The sequence below is a fragment of the Myripristis murdjan genome, chromosome 15 (genome assembly GCF_902150065.1).
Source record: "Myripristis murdjan chromosome 15, fMyrMur1.1, whole genome shotgun sequence".
Taxonomy (NCBI): domain Eukaryota; kingdom Metazoa; phylum Chordata; class Actinopteri; order Holocentriformes; family Holocentridae; genus Myripristis; species Myripristis murdjan.
In genome coordinates, this window is record NC_043994.1 from 13,492,679 (window position 1) to 13,514,772 (window position 22,094).

Here is a 22,094-nt window from a genome sequence, read left to right on the forward strand (position 1 = left end):
AAGCAAAGGTCTGGCATGTAATGTAATGGACAGGTGTGCAATTTGTTCAAACAAATACAGAGATATTAACTGAGAAGTGAATTCCTGCATAATTCACTCACATGTCATACTGTAATTGTGCTTTCTATCACACTAATTCACCATTTAATGCAGTTGGAGCAAATATAATGTTCTAATGTGTGTTTGTACTGTGTTACTGCTTTAATGTGTGTTTTATTGTGTTGTTTAATGTATTTTGAAAGCTGGGCCTAATCTATCAAGGTGAAACAGGTGGGTCCTGCAGTATTGCAGTGTAAAATGCACAGAAATTGAGAGAGACGTTGTAGGTTAGAATCTGAGACTCTAGTTGGAAGCTCAACTATGACAGCCAGGAAGTGAGAGCAGAATGATGAAGGTTTTTTTTCTCTTTTTTCTTTTTTTTTTTTTTTTTTTTAAATCACCTATATACAAATTATATCCAAAAAAAAAAAAAAAAAAAAAAAAAAAACACCAGGGTCTTAACATGCTGTAGCTGGAGCATTAATGTGCTACATGTAATGCAACACCATCAACGATACCTTGTTGCAAATTATGGTGTGCATTTATTTTAGAACAAAACTGGCAAGTGTTGGGTGAGGCAGCTGCAAAACTCATAACAAGGCACGCAGCAGGTTAGTGAGGGGAAGTTTTCTCACAAGGTGTCTGCGGGTCTCAGAAAGCCAGATTTAAAAGCTGTTACGATGTTGGGAAATAAATTTATAAATGAGACCAATTTAAAAACCAAAACAATGAAATAACGCTAATAAGACCAGCTTATTTCTAACTGAAAACAGCTAATGAAAGCTCTTAATGAATGAGCACCATAAGAAAAAGAAAACAGGACATTAACTATTAAGAGGCATTAAGCACAACTGAGTTTTGTAAAACAAATAAACAAATAATCGCATCGCATATTGTACTACTAACCCTGTTCTGTATTACTCAGAGAGTCAACATGCAGCCAAACAATCGTATTATTGCATGGTGAAGAAACGAGGCTGCTAATAATTGTGTTGAGGACATTTTAATACTTCATAAAATTGGAGATAAATTGTTTTGAGGCTTTTTAAAATTTAGTAAGGACCCACAGATCTCCCATTTCATGAGAGGAAGGAATTTGGAAAAGGGGGTTAGTGACTCACTCAGTCTGCGCTGGGGCATGCTGGTACGGGGCGAGCCCTGGTGCTGTGCCTGCCACGGGGACAGCAAGGGGGTGGGCAGCACACCCTACGCAGAGAAAAAGACAAAGGACAAAAGGCATGACGTACCAAGACACACAAACACGCTCACAGGGAAACACACACTCATGAACACGGTTTACATGTATGGATATGACAACTCAATCGAGCACATTCATATGCACACAGGCAAATACAAGGGTAAACACACACACACACACACACACACACACACACACACACACACACACACACACACACACACACACACACATTAACTCAAATATCATGTCAATATCAAATCCATCAACTGACTTCATAAGGGCTGGTAGCAATTATTTAATAAAAACTCCTTCATGTTTAATCATCTGAATTCAATAATTCAGCATAGTTAAAATGGCATGATATTGACAAGCATTCACCATATGCATACATTTTAGTCAACATGAAAGAGTCTGCTCCTTTCTCCCTCTCTGGCATACACACACACACACACACACACACACACACACACACACACACACAATCTAAAGTGTCCCAGCACATCACCATATTAAGCCGTTGTTAGTAGGAAATACAAAGCGCCCAAGCATGAAGGACATACATGCATGTAACAGTGGGGTGTGACAACCAAGTCATGCTAGACTCTCTTAAAAGCTATCAAGAATTACATGCTCCCAAAGCAGCCTCTGGCTGAGAGAAAAGAGACAAAAAAAGAAAGAAAAAGAGAGGAAAAACAGGGAAAGAAAGAACATTTACAATTTCACTGGGCGACTACACCATTATCAGTCCATCTTGAGTGTGTCTGTCATGTCTTGCCTTTACTCATCTGTACCTGATTCGCATAATGATGTGGTCAAATGGCAGTCTACAGGAAGCAGCAACATACACCATATAATTACGCCAATTACAATTACACATGACTGATTTATCCATCGGTGCCTTTCATTATGTCCTTCAGGGTTCTATGTGGTTCAAGGTCATGCCGAAACGCCATTTCGATGGTGTCTTGCATCTGCTTGCTAGCCTTCTCCAACGCCTCCATCATCCCCATTATTGGAACAGGTAGAGCATAAAACCACGATGTCTTTGGAAAGGGAAACTGGTTATTCAAGGGAGAACACTTTAAAGAGACACTCATGTCTCTTTAAAAGGTGTGACATTGAATATTTTATATGGTGGGAGGACTGTACAAAAATCTCTGCTAGTGGTTGGAATGTTTATGTGCAGGTACACAAGTGTTCACTAAAAACGTATTCAGGAAGTAAAACTGATGGGATTTCAATATTAAAGTGACAAATTCTTATAAACAAGTATTTCTGTTATGGCAGTTCTGCATATTTATTTACAAAATGCATGCTTCATGATTCTGCTAATCTCTTCCTGAAGCAAGCATTATTATTTTAGAACTCCCGTATCATTTTTCTACCTTTTTATTCAGCCTTTGGTTTCCATTCATTTCACTGCAATATGAACATCAACTCTCTGAGACTTTCTCCACACCAGTTTTCAATCACCATAACGACGTCGTCCACAACAGTTTTCCTAAGAGCATCAGTATTGTTGTGTTTTGATGACTTCCGAACTATAATGATTTGGCAGAGTGAAACAGTCCCTCTGCCAGAAAATTATTACCAGGACAATTATCAGTTCCATAGTTTATGAATGGCGACAACTTTGTTAGTGCCAGAGGAACAACACAATAAGGTGGCTGTTTAAACCAAAAATTCAGAATTGAAAACTGGGGATTTTGATTACATTTGGTGAAACCCCAACAGGATTAGCAAAAATGGTTTGTTTTGATGGAAAATGTGGGCAAATTGTAGTAAATTCGCCAAATATTCAAAATCACTGGTATGGTCCTTTTTAAAATTAGTGATATAGAGAATTGGCTAACAAGGTGTAAAAACAATTCCATATGTCAGTGCAAATTGTGAATGTAACACTACAATCACTGTAATGTTGCTGGTGGAACTAATTGCAAGCATGTAGAAGGCTGAGAGAATAATTGAAACAACTACGACAGTGGCTTTTCCATGCAATCTATTTCTTCCACCAAATTTACATTTACATCACTTCCTCTAATCATGCTGTTCTTTTGTAACAGGTTTTGCAGCACAAGGAATGCTTTTTTCTCAGGATGAATTTCTGTCTGTATATAGATATTAAAAACTAGCTGGGAAAGAAAGAAAATAGTTTTAAAAAGCAAACACCAATCCAATGTTGTTTATCCAGGGAATGCTCCAACTATCTGAAGAGTAAAGAATGACATAATGTGACATTAATGTGGAACAAGAAGCACTGATGATATAAATGTGATTGTTTTGCATTTATGGTACTGCCCTTGCTAACTGTTCTTTATATCTAATCTTCTCCAGTGTGCCTTGCAATGTTCTGGTCTCTCACATTGCCAAACACTGTCATCTACACACACATATTTGGCATCAGGCAGCATATTTGGTGTCTGCCTAAGTGACCATCCTGTGTGTGTATGTATCTGTGGCACACTGGTAAATATATGTGCACACAAGTGTGAACAAATAGAATAGTTTTCTTGATATCAAAGTCATTCTCAAGTTAAACAGTCCAGAGCTGAGTTTTTAAAAGATCCCTGGCCCCATGTGGAGAAGCAGAGTGGAGGGACAGCCGGGCCAACATGTTAAACAGACAGACAAACTAAAATCTCATCAAACAGTAATCTCCTCCTTCCCTCAGGTGTGCAGAGGGTTGCCTCTGAAATAGGACCAAATCACTAAAACAGAAACATGAAAACTGACAAAGTGAGAAGCAGAGACAGAAAATGGGGAGAGAGAGCAACTTCCCAGCAGGTCCAGCCCAGACTACTTCAGAGCCCTCCTGCTGTGAGGCATGAGTTTCCCCGATCTGCCCCCCCTCCTTCCCTGAACACCAACAACTATTTCAGTAAGAGGTCTCGACGGAAGCTGCCCTTCGAGGCATCATTTGCAAAGAGGAAAAGCTGAGGCAATGAGAACAAGAAGGCACGTCGGACAGCTAACTCTCAAACGATTCTGACAGTGTCTGGCAGTTTTATTAGGTCTCCGCAGCAGCTTACCCCGTCTATTTTTTATACTCTCCAAACCTTGTAAAGGCTTTCTGCTGAAGGCCTGACAGTGCTTCACAGGGGCAAAAAGGCAGAAATTGGGAGGATATGAGAATTTTTCAGATTTTCATACTGGAGCAAAAGAGAGACAATGACATCTAGCTGTCAAAAAAACAAAACAAAAAATAAATAAATGATAATTTAAAAAAAAAAAAAAAACACTGAATGGAATAGTACAGACACAAACAAAACAAACAATAAAAAAACACAGCTGTATTTGGAAAACCATTAAACCAACCATTAAAAACCATTAGAAATAACTAAGGCCATGTCCACACTAAGATGGGAAAATCTGAAAATGCTGTTTTGGTGTTCAATCCACACTACAACACGTTTATTCAAAATGCTGCAAGAAAAGTGTTTTCACAGCATTTCCAGACCTTTTGCCAAAAATCCGCCTTCCTCACTGAAACACCCCGAAACATTTAAAATCACTTTTTGAGCATGTGCATGGCTACACACATGGTCTGGTTGCTTTTCCATGTCCAAACTATGCCAGACCAGTGTCAAATTTACACATCTCGGTGAGCGTGTCAAATAGCTGTTTTCATGAGTGGCGTGAAGGCCAAAATGAAGGAAAAATGGATGGGCTTCAGATTTACCCACCTCATTGTGAGCATGGCATAAAGTATTAACACTGAACTATTGCAGCACTGCCACCTGCTGCAAATCTTGCACTTTGGGGGCATTTTGGGATTTCCCCATGAGCTGAAAGCTTGTGTGGCCATTTACGTAGGGAGTGAATATTTTATGAATTTTAAAAAGCAAATGTGCAGTTGCTAGTCTGAATGCAAAGTTGTTTTTCATTAATATTTTGAGTCATTCTGATGCCATTTGGTACTCCGAGCCCGTCTCATAAAAATATTGCACTCTCAGGTTTTGCTCAGCCCATCTTTGTCTAAACTCCCAAAAGCAACTGATGCTTGGTGAAATAGGGGGGAAAAGATAACTTCAAATCAGGATGCAGACACAGCCTCGACCTGCTTGAATCCTCACATCAGCTAACAGCACAGCAACTTGTGCTTGGCTGGAGGTAACGCCAGGAACTCAGGAGTCAGAAGTCTGACCACAGTGTCTCAGCTCAATATCTCTGGCAATTAAATTCTTACCTGTTTAAGCCAGCTCCTGTGAAAATGTGCACCTGTGTGTTTGTGAGTACGCCTCAATGAGTGTGTCGGTGTGCACACACGTAAAAGCGAGTCTATAAAGCAAGGTTTGCAGACAAGGAGGAGGTGGATGTCAAACTAATGTCAGAATCTCAGAGAGAACATTTTTTCATCCTACTGTTTTATGCTTATCACTGACCTGTCAAATCAACCCACCTCTCCATTCCTTCTCTCTCGCTTTCTCTTTGTCATTACTTTCTCAATCTCTCTCTCTCTCTCTCTCTCTCTCTCTCTCTCTCTCTATCTAATTCTCTGTAATATTTGAACATATGGCTTCATTCACAATCCTTGTCTCCCTCTCTCCCTCTCTCTCTCTCCCTCCCTCTCTTTTCTCTGTATGTGACAGCAACTGGATCTAATTATGACTGAGGCAACAAGTAGAGAGGTAGCGTGGAAAAAAAAGAAATGACAGAGGGAAAACTACAGTGACACGAAGAGAGAGACAAAAAGAAAGAAACAAAGAGGGAAAAGAGACTGAGCAACAGAGTGAGAGAGAGCTGGAGAGATATAAAGATGGAGGGGTGTGAGAGCCGCAGAGATGAAGAGCAGGATCTCTAAGAGGCAGACAGGGAGTAGGAGGGAAGCAGTAATTATCCTTTGTCTGCTGCTGATGAAACACTGCCTATTGTGTTGCCATTGTTTTGCTGCTGCTGCTTGTCTGCTTGTTTGTTTATCTGGGTTATTAACAAGGTCTTCTGCTCAGTCCCCAGTCTGCTGAGCACATTGTGCAGTCAACACCCCCGACCCCCTCCTTCCCTACCTTACTGAAGTGCCCCCCGCACTTGAGCACAAGAGGCGCATGTGACATTGCACACACTCCAATATATTGTACAGAGACATACACGGCGCAAACACACGCACACACAGACCCTGCACATGCACCAAAGGCACACACACAAACAAGTTGGCACTCCTGCTCATGTATGTACACACTCATACAAAACAAAAATACATTCAAACGTTTGGCACAAATGCTCACACAAGAATACACGTATACATACACACACACACAAACAAGGCTCCATCATTTTCTTTTGTGCTAAATCCCAAATTACTAAAATGACAATGCTCAAGTTTCATTGCTTGCGAAAGGCAGAACAGAGAAAAGCCGACAAAACATCATTTCTGTTGTGATTGCTCTGGGGAGCAATTCAAGCAGATTATTTTTCTAAAAGTGACAGTTTAATAGTAGTTCATATAACAGAGTCTGCCTCCTGCTGTGACAAGTGTCTCCTATTTTTACTTCCATCTTGGAACAATACACGCTTGCTCTCATAACAATGTTATTATTGTAAACTAAAACTAAACTGAGAACGAGGTTGAAGAAACATTATGAACTGAAATATAAAATAAAAAATCAGTTTACAAAACCAAAGTGAACTGAAAGTGTATTGTCTATTTACATAACAAATGAAAATAAAATGTTAAAAAAAATGCCAAGGTAATGGCCATAGCTTTTGTTTTGAATTTTTTTTTTTCTTTCTCATTTGTTTCTGTGGTTATGCCATGACAATGCCACAACAATAAAAAAAATGTCATGTGACAGCGTGGGCACCCGTTGCTCACTTGCATTAATAAAATAATTATCCCCCCAAAGGCAGCAGTGAGAAAGGTCAGTAGAAAATGCCCACAATGTGGTTCTGTTTCAGATAAGAGCAAGTGCATTGTAGAGAACAGTTACTATAACACGTGAGATACAGGCTAGTCATTTTGTATTACACAGTGCTTTTTTAACTTTTTAAACATTGCCTCTAAAATAGCTCACATAACAAAAAGGCTTAAATTACAACTTAACACTTTCAAAAAATAAACTAAAACTAGGAAACTAAACTTTTAAATGAAAAAGAAATAAAAACTAACAAAAATTCAAGCTTGGGATACAACACAGGGTTATGAGCAGATTAAAACTGACCCCTGTGAACCAAGCAGCTGGTTATGTAATATTGTGCTGTCAAAGTCTTCCTGAAGTAAGACGGGGCAGAGGTTAACAGCCTGAACACTGCTGGTCTGTAGGTCACTAGTCTCAAATTAACAGTGACATTTCTTAAATCAGCACACACAATAGCTCACAAAATAAATTCTGAGCCATGAGGGAAAAAAAATAGCCTGACAACCGCTGTTCTAAGATGCTCACTAAGTAATGACCTGAACACGGAGAAGTAAATAAGCTGTGTCTGAGGCAAAATGGGTCACAGGGCATGAGCTTATCCTCTTGTTATTCCCTTAATGCCAGGTTCAAAGCAGAGGAAAACAGGGGATTTAGGGCTGGGCAGTATACCAAGAAACGTATTGAAACTGACACTACAAAGCTTTCATTGACCTAATACTCCACATGCTGGTATGTTCAGTAAATGCATGCCATCACAGTAGTGCAGTGCATTTTCCCTCCATTTAAAGCTGCTACCAGTGGAATATTTAAATCTGATGGCACCCCGGGTCTCCTGAGCCCCTCGGTTGCCCATCATGTTTTAAAGATGGACATAGGTGTAAAAGCTGTATAAACATTATAGCTAGTAATCAATGTCAGATAAATTATTCTTGGCTAGTCAAGCAATAAACCTCATTTCTATTACATTATAGTTATGATTGACATTTGCACTGAAGGTTGCAAAGTAGATAAGCAGTGGAAGCTGTCATCAGAGGATAAAAGCAGGTCCTTTGCCTTGATACAAACGCACTTTGAAAAGACAAGGAATGAAATTAAAAGAAATCAGCGCAGAAGGGCATTTGAAGGAACAAGACAAAGAAAACGAAGATGATGACGAGTGAAAAACTGAAATTACATAAAGAGACAGTCAATGTGTACGTGAAGAAAAAGAAAAAAAATGTTTGGGTAAATAACTAGAAAAGGTTAGAAAGCGAGCAGATAAGAAAGAAAGGTGGTCTTGGAGAAAATGTATGTGTGAAGGAAAAAGACTATGTGTGAAAACATGATAAAACAAGAACTGAAAGATAGGAACGGTGTGAACCAGAGCTTGATGAAGGTTCTAAACTTGTCAGTGTGGTACCGAGGGCTTTGATACCGTCAGAAAAGAGAAGCAGAAGTAAAAAAAAAAAAAAAAAAAAAAAAAAAAAAACATCCCTCTCTGCCTCTTTATTTATTTACCCTATGTCCTACCTTCTCGTTACCTTGTTTATATATGTGATAAGAGTTTGGTATCAGAAGTCTGAGTGGTTTAATATAAATAAAGAAATGTCATCTGGACCCACAAAGAATATCTCTCTGATACCTGATACCTACAAAAAGTATCAGTGTTTGTGTACTGTGTGGCAAAACATTTGACTCATATAATACACTGCCTTGCTCTCATATTTTGGAAAGTAGCAAAAACAAAACTGAAAAATTCTTAACTAACCTTTTGGAGCAACTCTTTCAAGAGACAATGACTACAGGAAGAAACAGAGGTACAGCTTCTCAGTGCGGCCTGTGTGTGAATGTGTGTGTTTGTTATTATACAACAAGCAATGCAATTGTTCCACAATGCTATACATTCCAACCATAGTAGTGATTCTCATTAGCTGGCCCTACTTTATTGGTTGCTGCTGCAGCTCCTGTGGTGACTGGGGACCCAGTTTGTGATCTTGGCTGTTTTCTCCTGTTTATATTATTATGGATGTGTACTATATTAAAATAAACTTTTCAGACAATTTACTTGCACTGATAACCACCTAAGCTCTGTCTCATACCTATCACATTCATACACAAAACACAGTAAACCTCTCCAGTATTATTATTATTATTTTTAATTTTCTGTAAGCAATCTCACTTCTTACTTTTCCACATCTCTTACTGTGTAGGTGTGTGTGTAGGTGTGTGTTTCCTGTCACTCTGTTAGCCAAGAGTCAGTCAATTAGGAGATTGTGTACTAGGCACCCTGCCTGTGGCACTCCCACTATTGGATCCATTCTTCGCTGCCAGACAGCATGCTATTGTGGCGTGATATTGAACACATCTATCCATCATCCATCTCTCAATAACTCTCTCTCTCTCTCTCTCTCCTTCCTTGCCCACATGTATTCTCTCTCTCTCTCTCTCTCTCTCTCTCTCTCTCTCTCTCTCTCTCTCTCTCTCTCTCTCTCTCTCTCTCTCTCTCTCTCTCTCTCTCTCTCTCTCTCTCTCTCTCTCTCTCTCTCTCTCTCTCTCTCTCTCTCTCTCTCTCTTTTCCCACCCTCTCCCTGTCTGAAATATTAACACCAACTTTTCAAAGGTTCAATAAAAAATCGGGGCATTACAGGCCCATTCCACTGTAAATTTAGCTTAGAATTGAGTGAAAGTCTTGATGTATTCAACATCAATAATTACACTAAATATCCACTTTTTATTCACAGTTAATGTTATAAATTATAAATTCCTATGCTAGTGACTGTTGAAAAAATCCAACACTGTTTATGATTTACATGTGTTGGTCACCTGCGGGATGTGTCAGTCAAATCCATGCTGAATAAAAAAAGAAAGGAGCCAGTAGACTATACTTAACAATGAATATACTAAGATGATTTGCAGACAGCATAAACAGTTGAAAGTCACCAACATGAATATTCTGAGTCAGTGCAACAAACACACTGACAAACTAATAAACTGTATTCCACAGAGACGACATGGTGTAGTCATCTAACAATACAAACATGGCAGGTCAGAGAGAGGGAGCAGGCAAATGGGACGCTGACTGAATTAAACTGAGTGACTTAGCAACATACTGTATGTGTACTTTGGGACAGCCAGCAAGTCCACTGAATGTCAATGAGCAGAATGTAAAGCTCAACTTAACCAGAGCAGAAAAAATATGCAGCATGCGTGCCTGAGCAATGGAGCTAGAGGGGAGCAAACATAACTTTTGGTTTCGTTCAGACCAAAATTTCCCTTTCAGTGGAAATAACTCAATGAACTGAGTTTAAGGAAATATTGTTTTGACCATCACTTCATCGGTTTTCAGTTGTGGTTACAGTACTTTGACAAAAGTACCAGAGTAACAGCACTCTCAGGTGGAAGACCTTGCAAAGTTTTATTATTCACGGGAGCTCAGAATTGAGTCTATCGGGGTGCGGTGCATTGTGCACAGTCCCAGAAAGAATAAACCCAGTAATCAGCTGAAGATAATACGTTTTTTTGTTGTTGTTGTTGTAGTTTTTTTCCCAAGGCTGGAGAATTGTTAAGAGAAGAAATCTAAATCCTCATATTGTTCCTTAATAAAAAATAATTGAACCCTCCCCACCACAGTTCCACAAGCACACCCTCAACTTGCAAAAATAGACCTTGATTAGGCCTACTTCAAGTAAAGAGTTCTTTTTCTATTGTTGAGATGCACAAATGCCCAACCTTTTGCGGCACAAGTATTTTTTTTAAATGTTTTAAATGTTTGCAGCATAAAAGATGGGTCTTTGACCATGTTTCGGAAATCATATGTTGTTTTACACGGAACAAACTTTTTGTGCTTGTGCATTTGGACTCACGGCATAGTTGGGTGTTCGCCAGTGTGTCTGGGTGGCCTTGTCATATTGGTGAGTCCGTCTGTCGCTCTGTCGTAGTGAAGAGGAAGCCCTCTGGTGGTTGCAGTGACATCTGCCCTGTCGCCCTGGGGTGGGCTGGATGGGGCGTCGTGACAGGAAGGAAGGAAGGTAGACAGTGCTTTACTCTGAGCACAGATTAATCCTATGTTATTCTACATTAATATGAATATAATATATTCTTTCACCAGTTACAACCTTTATTTAATGATCACTGATCACCTGAAACATATAACGTAATAGTGATTTTTATTACCTTAATCTAGTGTTTTATTTGAAATAGGAGTGACTGGGGCTAGCATGGATGATGTATATAAAGTCAATCTACAAGCATTTTGATAAGATTTCAGGTTAGCACTACGTCTCATTATTTTCTGTCATAAGCAAAGAGATAGTATAGAAACATGTAAGATATTTGGCTGTAAACATCACTGTAGCATTCAACAGAGGATATTTCGTCTTTGCGAGTTATGGTGGCAACTTCAATGCAAGTCTAATGATGAAAATGCATAATCATGTGCAGCCTGCCTCAGCAGCTGGGGAAGTGGTGTCCAAAACTGCATTCTGTCAACTGGAGCTGACAAATCAGCTTTGTACCTTTGATAGCTCCACTTTCCACTCTCCCATTATTTCATTTTCTTTCCCATTCTCTCCTCTCACTGTCCTTCACACATACATACACAGACACTCATTTTTCACCCTGCCACTGTCTCCCTCTCTATTGTTCTCTCATTACTCCATTATCTTCGATTCAGTCAACTGTTCCCTCTTTCTGTCTGCCTGCAGTGTGTCAGTAACAGTTCATCACTTCCCTCCATTTACCTGACTCTTTTCTGACTGTAATGTTCCTGAAACCACCGTCATCCTAAAATTTCCTCATGACCAAAACTGAAGGATTTTGCAGGCTATTACGTAGATTATTTTAATCTGACAAAGTTTTAACATTATTACTTTTTGGCCACTCATATGTTGCAGGGACTTCACAGGGCATGGGCAACAGAATAATTCAGAGTACTATTTCTTTCACCATACCTGCAATCCCACTTTGGGTGGCAGCACTTGCATCAGCACTAAATGTCTCTGTTACCAACTTATCCAGAGTTCTTCTTCACCCCACATACTTTTTTCATGTTTCAACTCTTGATGTTCAAGCACAGACTGCATAAATTTCCTCTTGTTCAGATACCGATGTGAGGGCAACAGTATTGCTGGAATCAAGAACCTGCTGCGTGCTGATGCTAATTCTAATTGGAGGGATAGTATGCGGCAGGAGGCCAGCGAACAGGCCGCGTGCTGACATTTCTAGATGCAGTGGGGATTTAAATAATGTCAGGCAGGCATACGGATGTTTAGCTAACAAGGAGCTGAGTCAAGAAACTAATGAATGTTAGAGTGGAGATGGATCCAGCTAAAAGCTAACAGAACAGAGGTTACACATACAGTGTGCATGCAAATGCACATACACACGGCCAAGCATGTAGGAGTCCAGCAACGTAACAAGCATAAACTCAACTCCCACCTACAATAAAGGGTAATATGCTCACTGAGCACTAGACAGTCTATCACTGTCACTATACATGCATCACAAGCCTCAGCACAGCACATTATATGTTTTATAATAAAATCCTACACTCCCTTGTGGCCCCTCTATTTTTAGTGTGCTACAAAGTACACAGAGATTACATTCCTTATGGAAAGACTTTTCTCTAGTCCTTGTTCACTCTCTCTCCTGCTAAGATCTGATAAACTTCAGATTTGTGTAAACAAGATAACAGAAGGCAGTAGGTATGCCCAGATGTGTTTAACAGCCTGCGATGGGAAGCAGTGGCTGAAAGGTGAAATACCAGAGAAGAAGCTGGGAGTAGAAGTATATATCTCCTTCTGAAACCAATTTGATGCACATCTTGATATGGAACTAGACATGCCATCCGTGCACGACAGCAGAGTAAAACAACCTGAATTCTCAATTATACCTTGTGACTTTGTCCCTAATCTGGTTCAACAGTTTAGTCAGACAATGGTGAACTGTAGTAAGTATGAGTCTGCCCAGTAAAAAGTTCATTTAGTCTTCCTAATCTATCCCACACATAATACTTTAGCTGACATCAGCTCTTACATTAATGCATTCATAAATTGAATGGTTAGCCTGATAGTGACACTAAAATAAAGGTAATGGGGTCACCAAATTCAATAGGATTAATTCTCTAGCGGTCAAGAATGTGGACAACAAATTTAAAAAGACTCAAATAAAAGATAGGCTATTTGAGTCATTGTGCTATGTTTATTACACAGTACAATAGCTTCATTAATTGGTCTTGACCATGCAGTGCTGTTGGTTAATGGAATATGTACTGCTAGCTACAGGTGAAGAGGGCAAGAAGGGACACACTCCCATAGCAAATCTATGGGGTGTATGGGTCACAATATTAGTATTGCTACCAGTCATGTTTTTCAGTTATTTTCTAAAACCCAAAACAGGTCTACACTTACATTTTGATGCCCAAAACCATGAGCACAATAAGTAGAGGAGCATGGAAAAGTTTTTCTTTGACCAAGGGGTGAGCAACATGATATGAACCTCTGACAAGGGCTGACACCACTGACAGAGGCAAGTGCATGGACTTACAGGCAGAGAAATACACACAGAGTAAACGACATTGATAGGAGCTGGGATGAAAACAGGATGGGCCTGTCATATCAGGCTCTTCCAATAGAAAGAGCCCTACATCAATTTAGCTGTGATTTCCTCTCAGCTTTGACCAGATCCAAGCTGTCTAAATCAATGCAGTCTTATTTCAAGACATTAAGTGCATCGATTCAAAACAGCGAACCGTTAGAACAGAGTGATCAGAGTCCTTCAGCTATTGGAACCAAGTAAGATAGGAGTGCCTGAGAAACACATGCCTAGATCCAAGAGCGAGCCAATTTTCTACATGTTTCATTGCCAGTAACAATGTTGTAGCTTCGATTCTTGCTTGTTATGTATCTCAATAATGGGAACCACCACTTAAGAATATTGGGACGCATTAAAGGTACTAAACGTAGCAGTTTGTGTTACTTAAAATTAATGCCATGAATCTCATGAATCTTGCTGTTGTTGAGGATGTTACTACTTGTCACCCATCTCTGGAATTGCTCCATCGCACTAGTCTAGGTGCAAATTGCTGGCCTTGACAACAGCAAATATACATTCCTACAAGGCAATGTGACACTGAGACAATGCAGTTAGAATAGGAGAAATGGACTAAACTGCATTACTTGCAAAGTAAAATTTCTTCCAATTTTGTGCGATAAAGTCCCTTTGTACTCTCATGCAAAAAGAATATTTCCCATGAAAACCCACTAGCACACAGAATTTTGCATGCAATCTGACCTGGTGGCACAATATAAAATGCGGAACAGAGGCCAGCAAAGCCTACCAATCATGAGATGCTCATGCTTACAGTAGATCTAACGTATCAAAATTAATGTGGCGGTGATCTGATGATAAACTGCTACACACAACAGCTTCTAAACAAAACATCCTGCCAGGCCTAGCTCCCACACACACTCACACGGTAATTAATCAGCTCTCTGGTGTCAGTCCTAACCGTGTGATATTAAGGGGCAGGGTGGGGTTGTATTTCTCCATCTCAAGGCCCTCTTGTGACACTAGTTAGTGGTACCAGTCCTGTGCAGACTGACTCACCGTTTGTTCCCGCTGCTGTTGTTGTAGCTGTTGACACTGCAACGTGAGCTGAGCAATGGTCTTGTCTCGACTGCTCAGCTCCTCTCTGAGCACTCGCACCTCCTTCATTAACTCCTCCAACTGAAAACACACACACACACACAAACACAGTAGACATCACTGTCTACCTTAAAAAAAAGAAAAAGTTATGGCTAATCCATCACTAGTGCAAAACAACAGTTAAGTTTCTTACCTGTAATGCAGTGGTGCTGTCTTCACTTTCCTCTACAACATCTGCCGGAGAGCCTGGATCCTCAAGCTGAAAACACACACACGCGCACACACACGCACACACACGCACGCACACACACACACACACACACACACGCGCGCGCGCACACATACAAACACACACACACACACACACACACACACACACACACACACAGCGGATCAATGACAACCGCCTAAGGCAAGCCTCAAGAGCAATATTGCACTGTAGTGGAATATTTTCACTTTCTAGCACACTACAAGACACTGAACTATCAACCACCAATGTTGGTTACCAGGAGCAGAGTGGCTGAATATGTTTTTGAACATCCAATTGATTTATTTCATCTAATATCTGATGTTCTCTTGAGGCTGTTTAAATAAATCAACTTGTTTATATAATTGATAATTTACTGAAATATATTTTCTCATGTCCTGATCCTGATTTTATCATATGTGTAAACTGAAAATTCAATGCAATGTTCCGCCTTCTCCTCAGTCAGACCAGGTAGATAATCCACTTCAAGTCAATCTGCATAAACAAAGTTGTGCTGGTGCATGCATAACTGTTTGCACAGTACAGCAAAGATCAATCAGGATTCAGCAAGGCTGCAGGCTCATTTTTACAGCTGCTGCCTTCAGCTCCATATCATACTCCAAAAAACGCAATTAAGAACAGAGTTACTAATGGGCCAACTGAAATAGTTTCTCTCTTGAGGCTACGAAGCCAAACCGTTTGACTAATTGCAATGAGCACAATGAACATATCTGAAGGAGACATTTGATTAAAATGCAAACGCAAATATCACTTTTTACGGTGTAGAGGGTAAATTGAGTCAAGGCAGTCAAGATAATTTAGCTTCACGGAGAGTGTAGTGTGATGTGCCTGTGTACTTCTGTGGATGCCTAGATAGGAGTGTGTGTTTGCACAAGTGTGGATGTGTTTTGTGTTCATAATGTATTTAAGTGCACATTTCTTCTAACTGCTGACATTTCTCCATTTCCTCTCTTGTCTCTATACCCCCACCCCTTCTTCGCTCTGAATGGATTTCTCCCACTGACAGAGATAGATCTATTAAGTGATTAACTTCACACAAACACACACACGCACATGCACACTCATACACAGCCCATAGAGCCCATAGTCCCTGATAATTTGAAGAAAACTGACTGGCATAGAAGATTAAAACCACCGGCAAAGGCTTACCCATCCCTGTGTGCTCCTCTTTCTCTCTCCCTTTAGCCTTAATTTCAGTATTTCACTGGAGTGAAATATATTCACTGTTTAACACACTAGTTATGACAGAGCAATACATAGCCATCTGTTAAACTTTTAACAATTTCAATAGGACTGAGTAAGAAAGTGTGCAACTCTCACTTTTGTAATTGTGCTACACCACTTTAAAGCCAGCAAGCTCCTGAAATAGATTAGCTCTTAGCTGACCAGCTGGAATCAAACCCAAAACTTGGCTTGACATTACATGTTGCTTAATTAGACACATTTGGTTTGATTCAACAGGACAAAGGCCTGGGTGAGGGTATGTAATTTGCATACAGTCTGTCTGTGCTAGGGTTAAACAGAAGGATAGAAGATGTATAGAAGTATGACTAACATGCTGTGTGAGGGTGGATGTCTGCCCTTGCACGCATGTACACATGTATGTGTGTCTGTCTATATATGCACCAACATAAATATGTGTGTTGGAGCTGTTAAGTGCATGCATGTGCGTGAGTTTGTGCATGATTTGGCCCATGTATCATCTGTGCAAGTACATGCAAGCATGCTATTTTATATTCATCCACATCTTTCTGCACTGATGTCTCACCTGTAGTAAAGTTCTGAGCCTGAGCAGCTGGTTCTTGAGGGAGCTGCAGTCCTGGGCCATGTGTTTGAGGGTGAGGTCATCCAGCATGTGGCCATCCTGCCTCCCTGCAGAGGGGACAGGCCGAGAGGAGATCCTAAAGGACCCAGGAGCGCCAAAACCATCGTAGTGCTGGAAGACAGGAGCCCTGACAGAGAGAAAAACAGAGAGCCAGACAGAATACAGTTGAAGGAAAAATATCAGTCTTCATGTATTCTCAGAGAGAGTGTCAGCCCATAAAACTCCTTTGGTTTCTTATACAGACTCTTAGAGGGGCTATTAAAGTCCCAGTCTTGTGCATTTGTGCTTAATTGTCCTAAAACTGAATAAACATAATGAATCAGCAAAATTATAAACTTCATCAGTATCACTGCCAAAGAGCACTAAGGCTTTATTGGAATTAACACAAGTATTTAACATCCTAGTCACTAGCTTTCTGAATGACTATCACTGTAGTCTTGAGGCTAAATGTGATAGACCAATGTAATAGACCAATAACTGTATCATTTTTGATAATCACAGAGAGGCAAACAGACATACGCAGGCACTGACTCGAGCAATAATCCAAAATTGCCTGTTCACATCCATCTTTTGTGATAAGAAGCTGTATCAGTGCCACATCCAGCCAGCTGGAGGGTGCATGAAGTTATTTGCACATTAAGCTTACAATTCTAAAAAAAAAAAAAATCCCATGCCATTCATCAGAAAGGGATTTAATTTAGTTTTTAAAAATATCACAAACACCTAGTGAAAAGGACTAATAATATTAAGTTGAACACCATTTAGCAGTTAGTGCCAGCTTCAAAAGAAATCCTACCACTACCAGTTTTCAAAGAAACACAGGGTAAGTAAGACAGGTTCACAAAGGCCAAACAGTCAGTCCCATAGGTATACATAAGTGTATTGGTCAGAAAAAAAAAAAAAAAAAAAAAAAAAAAAAAAAACTGCAAAATTCTTGAAAGTCTTAAAATTCAGGGAAATTTACACAAAATGCTACAAACCATAATGGTACAGAGGAAGACCAACCACAAGTTGCCGCTGTCATGGACAGACAAGACTTCACAGAATAGTAGCTACCCCCAAAAAACACAGCCTCAAAAACTACCAAGGGATTGAATCAACAACCCAATGACACATACTCAACAAAAACTTTATGCGATTGGCCTCACAAAGCTGCCATTACTGTCCAAGCTGCAATTTGGAGAGCACTTTTATCCAAGGCCAGTGCACAAAGACACATAACCTGATGGGTCTAATGTGCAAAAAATGTATACCACTGAGCAACAGAGAAAAGGAATTTGGGTCTAATGATGTGCGTTTTGCTATTCCAACATCTGAACAGGTTATAGAGAAGAGCCAAAGGATGCCTTCAACCCTCAATCCCTGTTGCCTGCTGTTAGACATTGTGGTGCATCTGTAATAGTATGGCAGCCATCTTGTGCGAGTCATTAAGTCCGATGATTGCTCTGCATGGTCATATAACAGCAACCGTGCCCCGTGAGATGTCAGTATTGTAGACCCCGAAACAAGTACACTGAAAAGATAAGAGTGAGCCAGTAAAATGTCAGCCCAGCAGTCAAAATACACGCTGTCGAACTGTAACAAGAGTTACCATTGTTCCACTGGGAAAGAAGCGGTCGGGTAAGTAGCTATTTGAGAGTGTTAACACAGTCTATTGAGTTCAGTTTTACTACATTTGAAATGGAGTGGGCTACAACATGCACTGCAGAGCTACAATAGTAAAGATGGATGATGAGAGTCCTCTGTGATGAATACATATATTGTATTTTTACTTCTATCTATGAAGCCAAACCAACCTGCTGTCATTGTGGAGGTGGTCTGGTCCATTCCAGCGGTGCTGCTTTCGCCGCCAGTGGCCTTGCCGACCAGCCCTCTCTGAGCGCTCAATGTGGGCCATCCTGTCAGCGTCTATTTAGGGAGAGGTCAAAGCACAGTGAACCAGGGTAAAGTTAGCAGAGTGTGTTTATGTGTCTTTGTAACAGATGGAGAGTGTGCGCACCATGATTTTTGGGCTGGCCAGTACTTGTAAAAAAAAAAAAAAAAAAAAAAATGTTAGAAATTACAAGTATAGCAAAATGATTTTTTGTTTTCTTTTATTTGCTAAGGTGAATCTACCAGATGCGGTAGAGGCTACGCATTATTATGCAGAGGCTGTCTGGCTTTTTCTGTCTGTTTCTTCCTTTTACAATCTTTCTCTCTCACCAACCCATATGAAATGTACAGTCATGAGTCAATTTTCCAGTCCACAGGGTAATGGATAATGCTGTGCATATTTCAAATATCAACTTTCATTCTCCAGTATATGGTATATACATATAAATCATGATCTGATCCATCTCATTCTCCATTTCTCTCAACTGTCTCCACCGTCAAACACAAACACACACGCACACACATAGTACCGGGCTATTTCATTTTCAAGGACGGAAAAGAATACAGTATTTGGCAGCGCTGAGTACCATACAGCTGTGAAATGAACCATGACCTCAACAAAATTTACAGCTAACAGAGCGCGACCCCAGGAAATCAAAAGGACCTCTGACTTTCTATATGCCATAAATAGTCTTGGTACTTGTACCAGAGGAAGATAGAGTGAGAAAGAGAGAGAGAGAGAAGAAAAATGGACAGAATGAGAAGAAAAAGGAACAGAGAGAGGCACAGGAAAAGAGGCCACAGAGCCAACCCATGGTATTCAGCACTGGCTGTTAAATACTTTACCCTGAGTGTCGCCACATAGCGAAGGAGCAGACTGAAGTTACATTCCAAGAACTTCCTGAACCCTCCCAAAACTTCTCTTTTCTGTTTTAAAAAAAAAGAAACTCTCCCAAGAACAAAAAAGAGAATATAATCCAAATGGGGGAAAAAACTCTGAACAGGCAAAGAAACTCAGAATGACGGAGAGAAGAGAGAAATGACTCCTTGTCCAGTCAGCTGGTGAGCAGTTAAAGGGCCAGAGAGACAAAGTCAGCCCAGCTCCTACCCTGCCTGGCTCTGGCTTTGTTGACAGGCCTGTTTTTCTGGGAACTCCCTAGGAACTGGAGCCGGAGTGAGAGGATTGTGGTGGTGGTGGTGGTGGTGGTGTGAGAGCGGCTGAGGTGACAGAGTTTGTGTCCAGGCAAGGAAATCACCAGCTGAGGCAGAGAAGGGAGGCAGGACAGGGCCTCTGTCCTGTCATGGGACCTGGCAGCTGGATGAAAATATTGCAAGAGGCCCCTTCCACCCTACTCACTTTTTTTCTGTCCTCCTCTCCCCTTCCACACTTCCTGTTTGCTGGCAGAGCCAACGTGTCTATAGGAAGGAAGAAAGGAGGGACGAGGTCGAAAAGAAGGGTGGGCCTGAGACTATGCAAAACTCCCTCCCCTCTCCCACTTCTCTGGACCAGACTCTTCCTCCTGTCTCACTTTCACCCTGTCATTCTATCTGTTTGTCTCTCTGTTCATCTCTCTCCCTCTCTTGTTGGCTGCGACCCCTAGCCATGACACACACAGCTATAAATATGGCCACTTCCCAAGAAGGAGTAGGGAGGGACACCAGACCAATTCACATTCCTTGGGAGTGAACATTCCTCTCTCTTGCACACTCATGCTGTTGCTTTCCTCTGTAGGAAAAACAAGGACATCACTGTTTATGTGCGCATAACAGATTAACAAATAACATCAGGGGTGTGCAGTTGCCTCAACAATGTATGTGTGTCTGTTTTTGTGCTTTTGCTTTCTCTGGTGTTTATGTGTACACACATATATGTGCACATGAAATCATATACACTCTCTTGCTTTGCAGTGCACACTGTGGTCATGAAAGGAACCCTGTTTGTAAATGTAAACCAAGAAACCCTGATGACAGTCCATCAGCCTGACAGATTCCACATTATGTCAGAGGATAAAACACATTACACAGCACTGATAAGGAACAATTTATCTCAAAGAATTTATTGCATTTAATGACAGGTAAGGACAACATTCCTTAGTCAGTCTTACTCTCTCTCTCTCTCTCTCTCTCTCTCTCTCTCTCTCTCTCTCTCTCTCTCTCCCACCCTCTCTCTCCCCACTCTCTCTCCCTCTCTCCCTCTCTCTCTCTCTTTCTCTCTCTCTCTCTCTATCATATATGCAACAACTATCTGATGAATTCATAATAGATTACTCAACACTATTTATAGGATGTGATGTAGTAAGAATGTATCAAGAATAGCTTACAGAATAGCTACATTAAGCAATATTACATGCAGTTACAGTGAAATGACCCCTTGCAATGAGAGAGTCACTACACTGGGTCTTCATTTTATCATACAATTAAAAGCCACCCTGTTGTTATTTCTTGGTTTCTGTATTGGCCCATGAACCCCATCAACCCCTTGTCGCTTCAACTTCATTCAAAGCATCTCTGAAACCGCACTCTGCGCAGATAAACACACTAAAATTTCAGACCAGTCATGCGAGAGCCTCTGTTGCTGCAATCAACGCTGCGGAGACAGAAAAAATCATTCAAATCAGCTCACCTTGTAGCTGAAACTCTGCAGCTTCACCACATTTTCGAATTGGAGATCAGATTTAAAAAAATAATACAAGTAATAAGTGCCATGTGAGTGAAATGCATCCGTTAAGGCACAGAGTGAAACCATTTTTTGTTAAATAGTTTGATAGTCGATGTACTTGATTACATTTAGAGTGGCAAGACAGAAAAAGCAACTTACTGATAAAACACTGGTGGGATTGTGTGAAGTATTGTAGAAACTAATGAACCCTTCATCAATGGACCATACGGCTGCTGTCAAGGAAGCCAAATGTCGAGACTATATGCAAAGCACATTAAGGTTATGCTGTCTAGTTGTATACAGCTGTCTGTATGTTCATATGAACTGAGCCGCCAGCTGGCAAAATATCTCTCCAGCTTAGTTCTTTAGCTGTCACTCAAGACTTGCTGTGTAGCAGAGATGATGCAGAAACTTAACAACTCAAAAGTTACCAAATATTAAAAGAATATCACCACATAAACCACAACAAGGTATCCATTAAAAGATTTTAATGGATGTTGCAGAGGCAAAGATTCATCCAAGGAAAAAGAAAAATTCAATTTATTCAAGCCATTATATGCCATTAAAGGCTATTGCTAGAAATGGAATGCTCAGACCTTGCTAATGCATTAATTTACAATTATGATCAAACCGTTTTGCTGGAGGTGTCCAATTATACAAAAATAATGGACAACTTCCAGCCAATGAGAATGAAGAACTTGCCATGGCCAAGAAATAACCTCATATATTTGAATTCTGTGTAGGATAACTGCATT

At 40.4% G+C, this 22,094-nt stretch overlaps 1 protein-coding gene across 3 annotated transcripts in view; it reads right to left on the reverse strand.

Moving 5' to 3' along the window:
• ccser2a (coiled-coil serine-rich protein 2a) overlaps positions 1-22,094 on the reverse strand; it is a 61,979-nt gene that overhangs the window by 9,549 nt on the left and 30,336 nt on the right. For 2 of the 3 annotated variants that reach the window (XM_030070586.1, XM_030070587.1), the window contains 5 exons: positions 18,605-18,716; positions 16,752-16,935; positions 14,909-14,974; positions 14,677-14,796; positions 10,935-11,066 (listed from right to left, as the gene is read on the reverse strand). In XM_030070586.1, the coding sequence (XP_029926446.1) occupies positions 10,935-11,066; positions 14,677-14,796; positions 14,909-14,974; positions 16,752-16,935; positions 18,605-18,716 (614 nt within the window). Of the gene's footprint in view, positions 1-1,160; positions 1,246-10,934; positions 11,067-14,676; positions 14,797-14,908; positions 14,975-16,751; positions 16,936-18,604; positions 18,717-22,094 lie in introns of all 3 variants that reach the window. The other variant, XM_030070588.1, reaches the window with a different exon arrangement.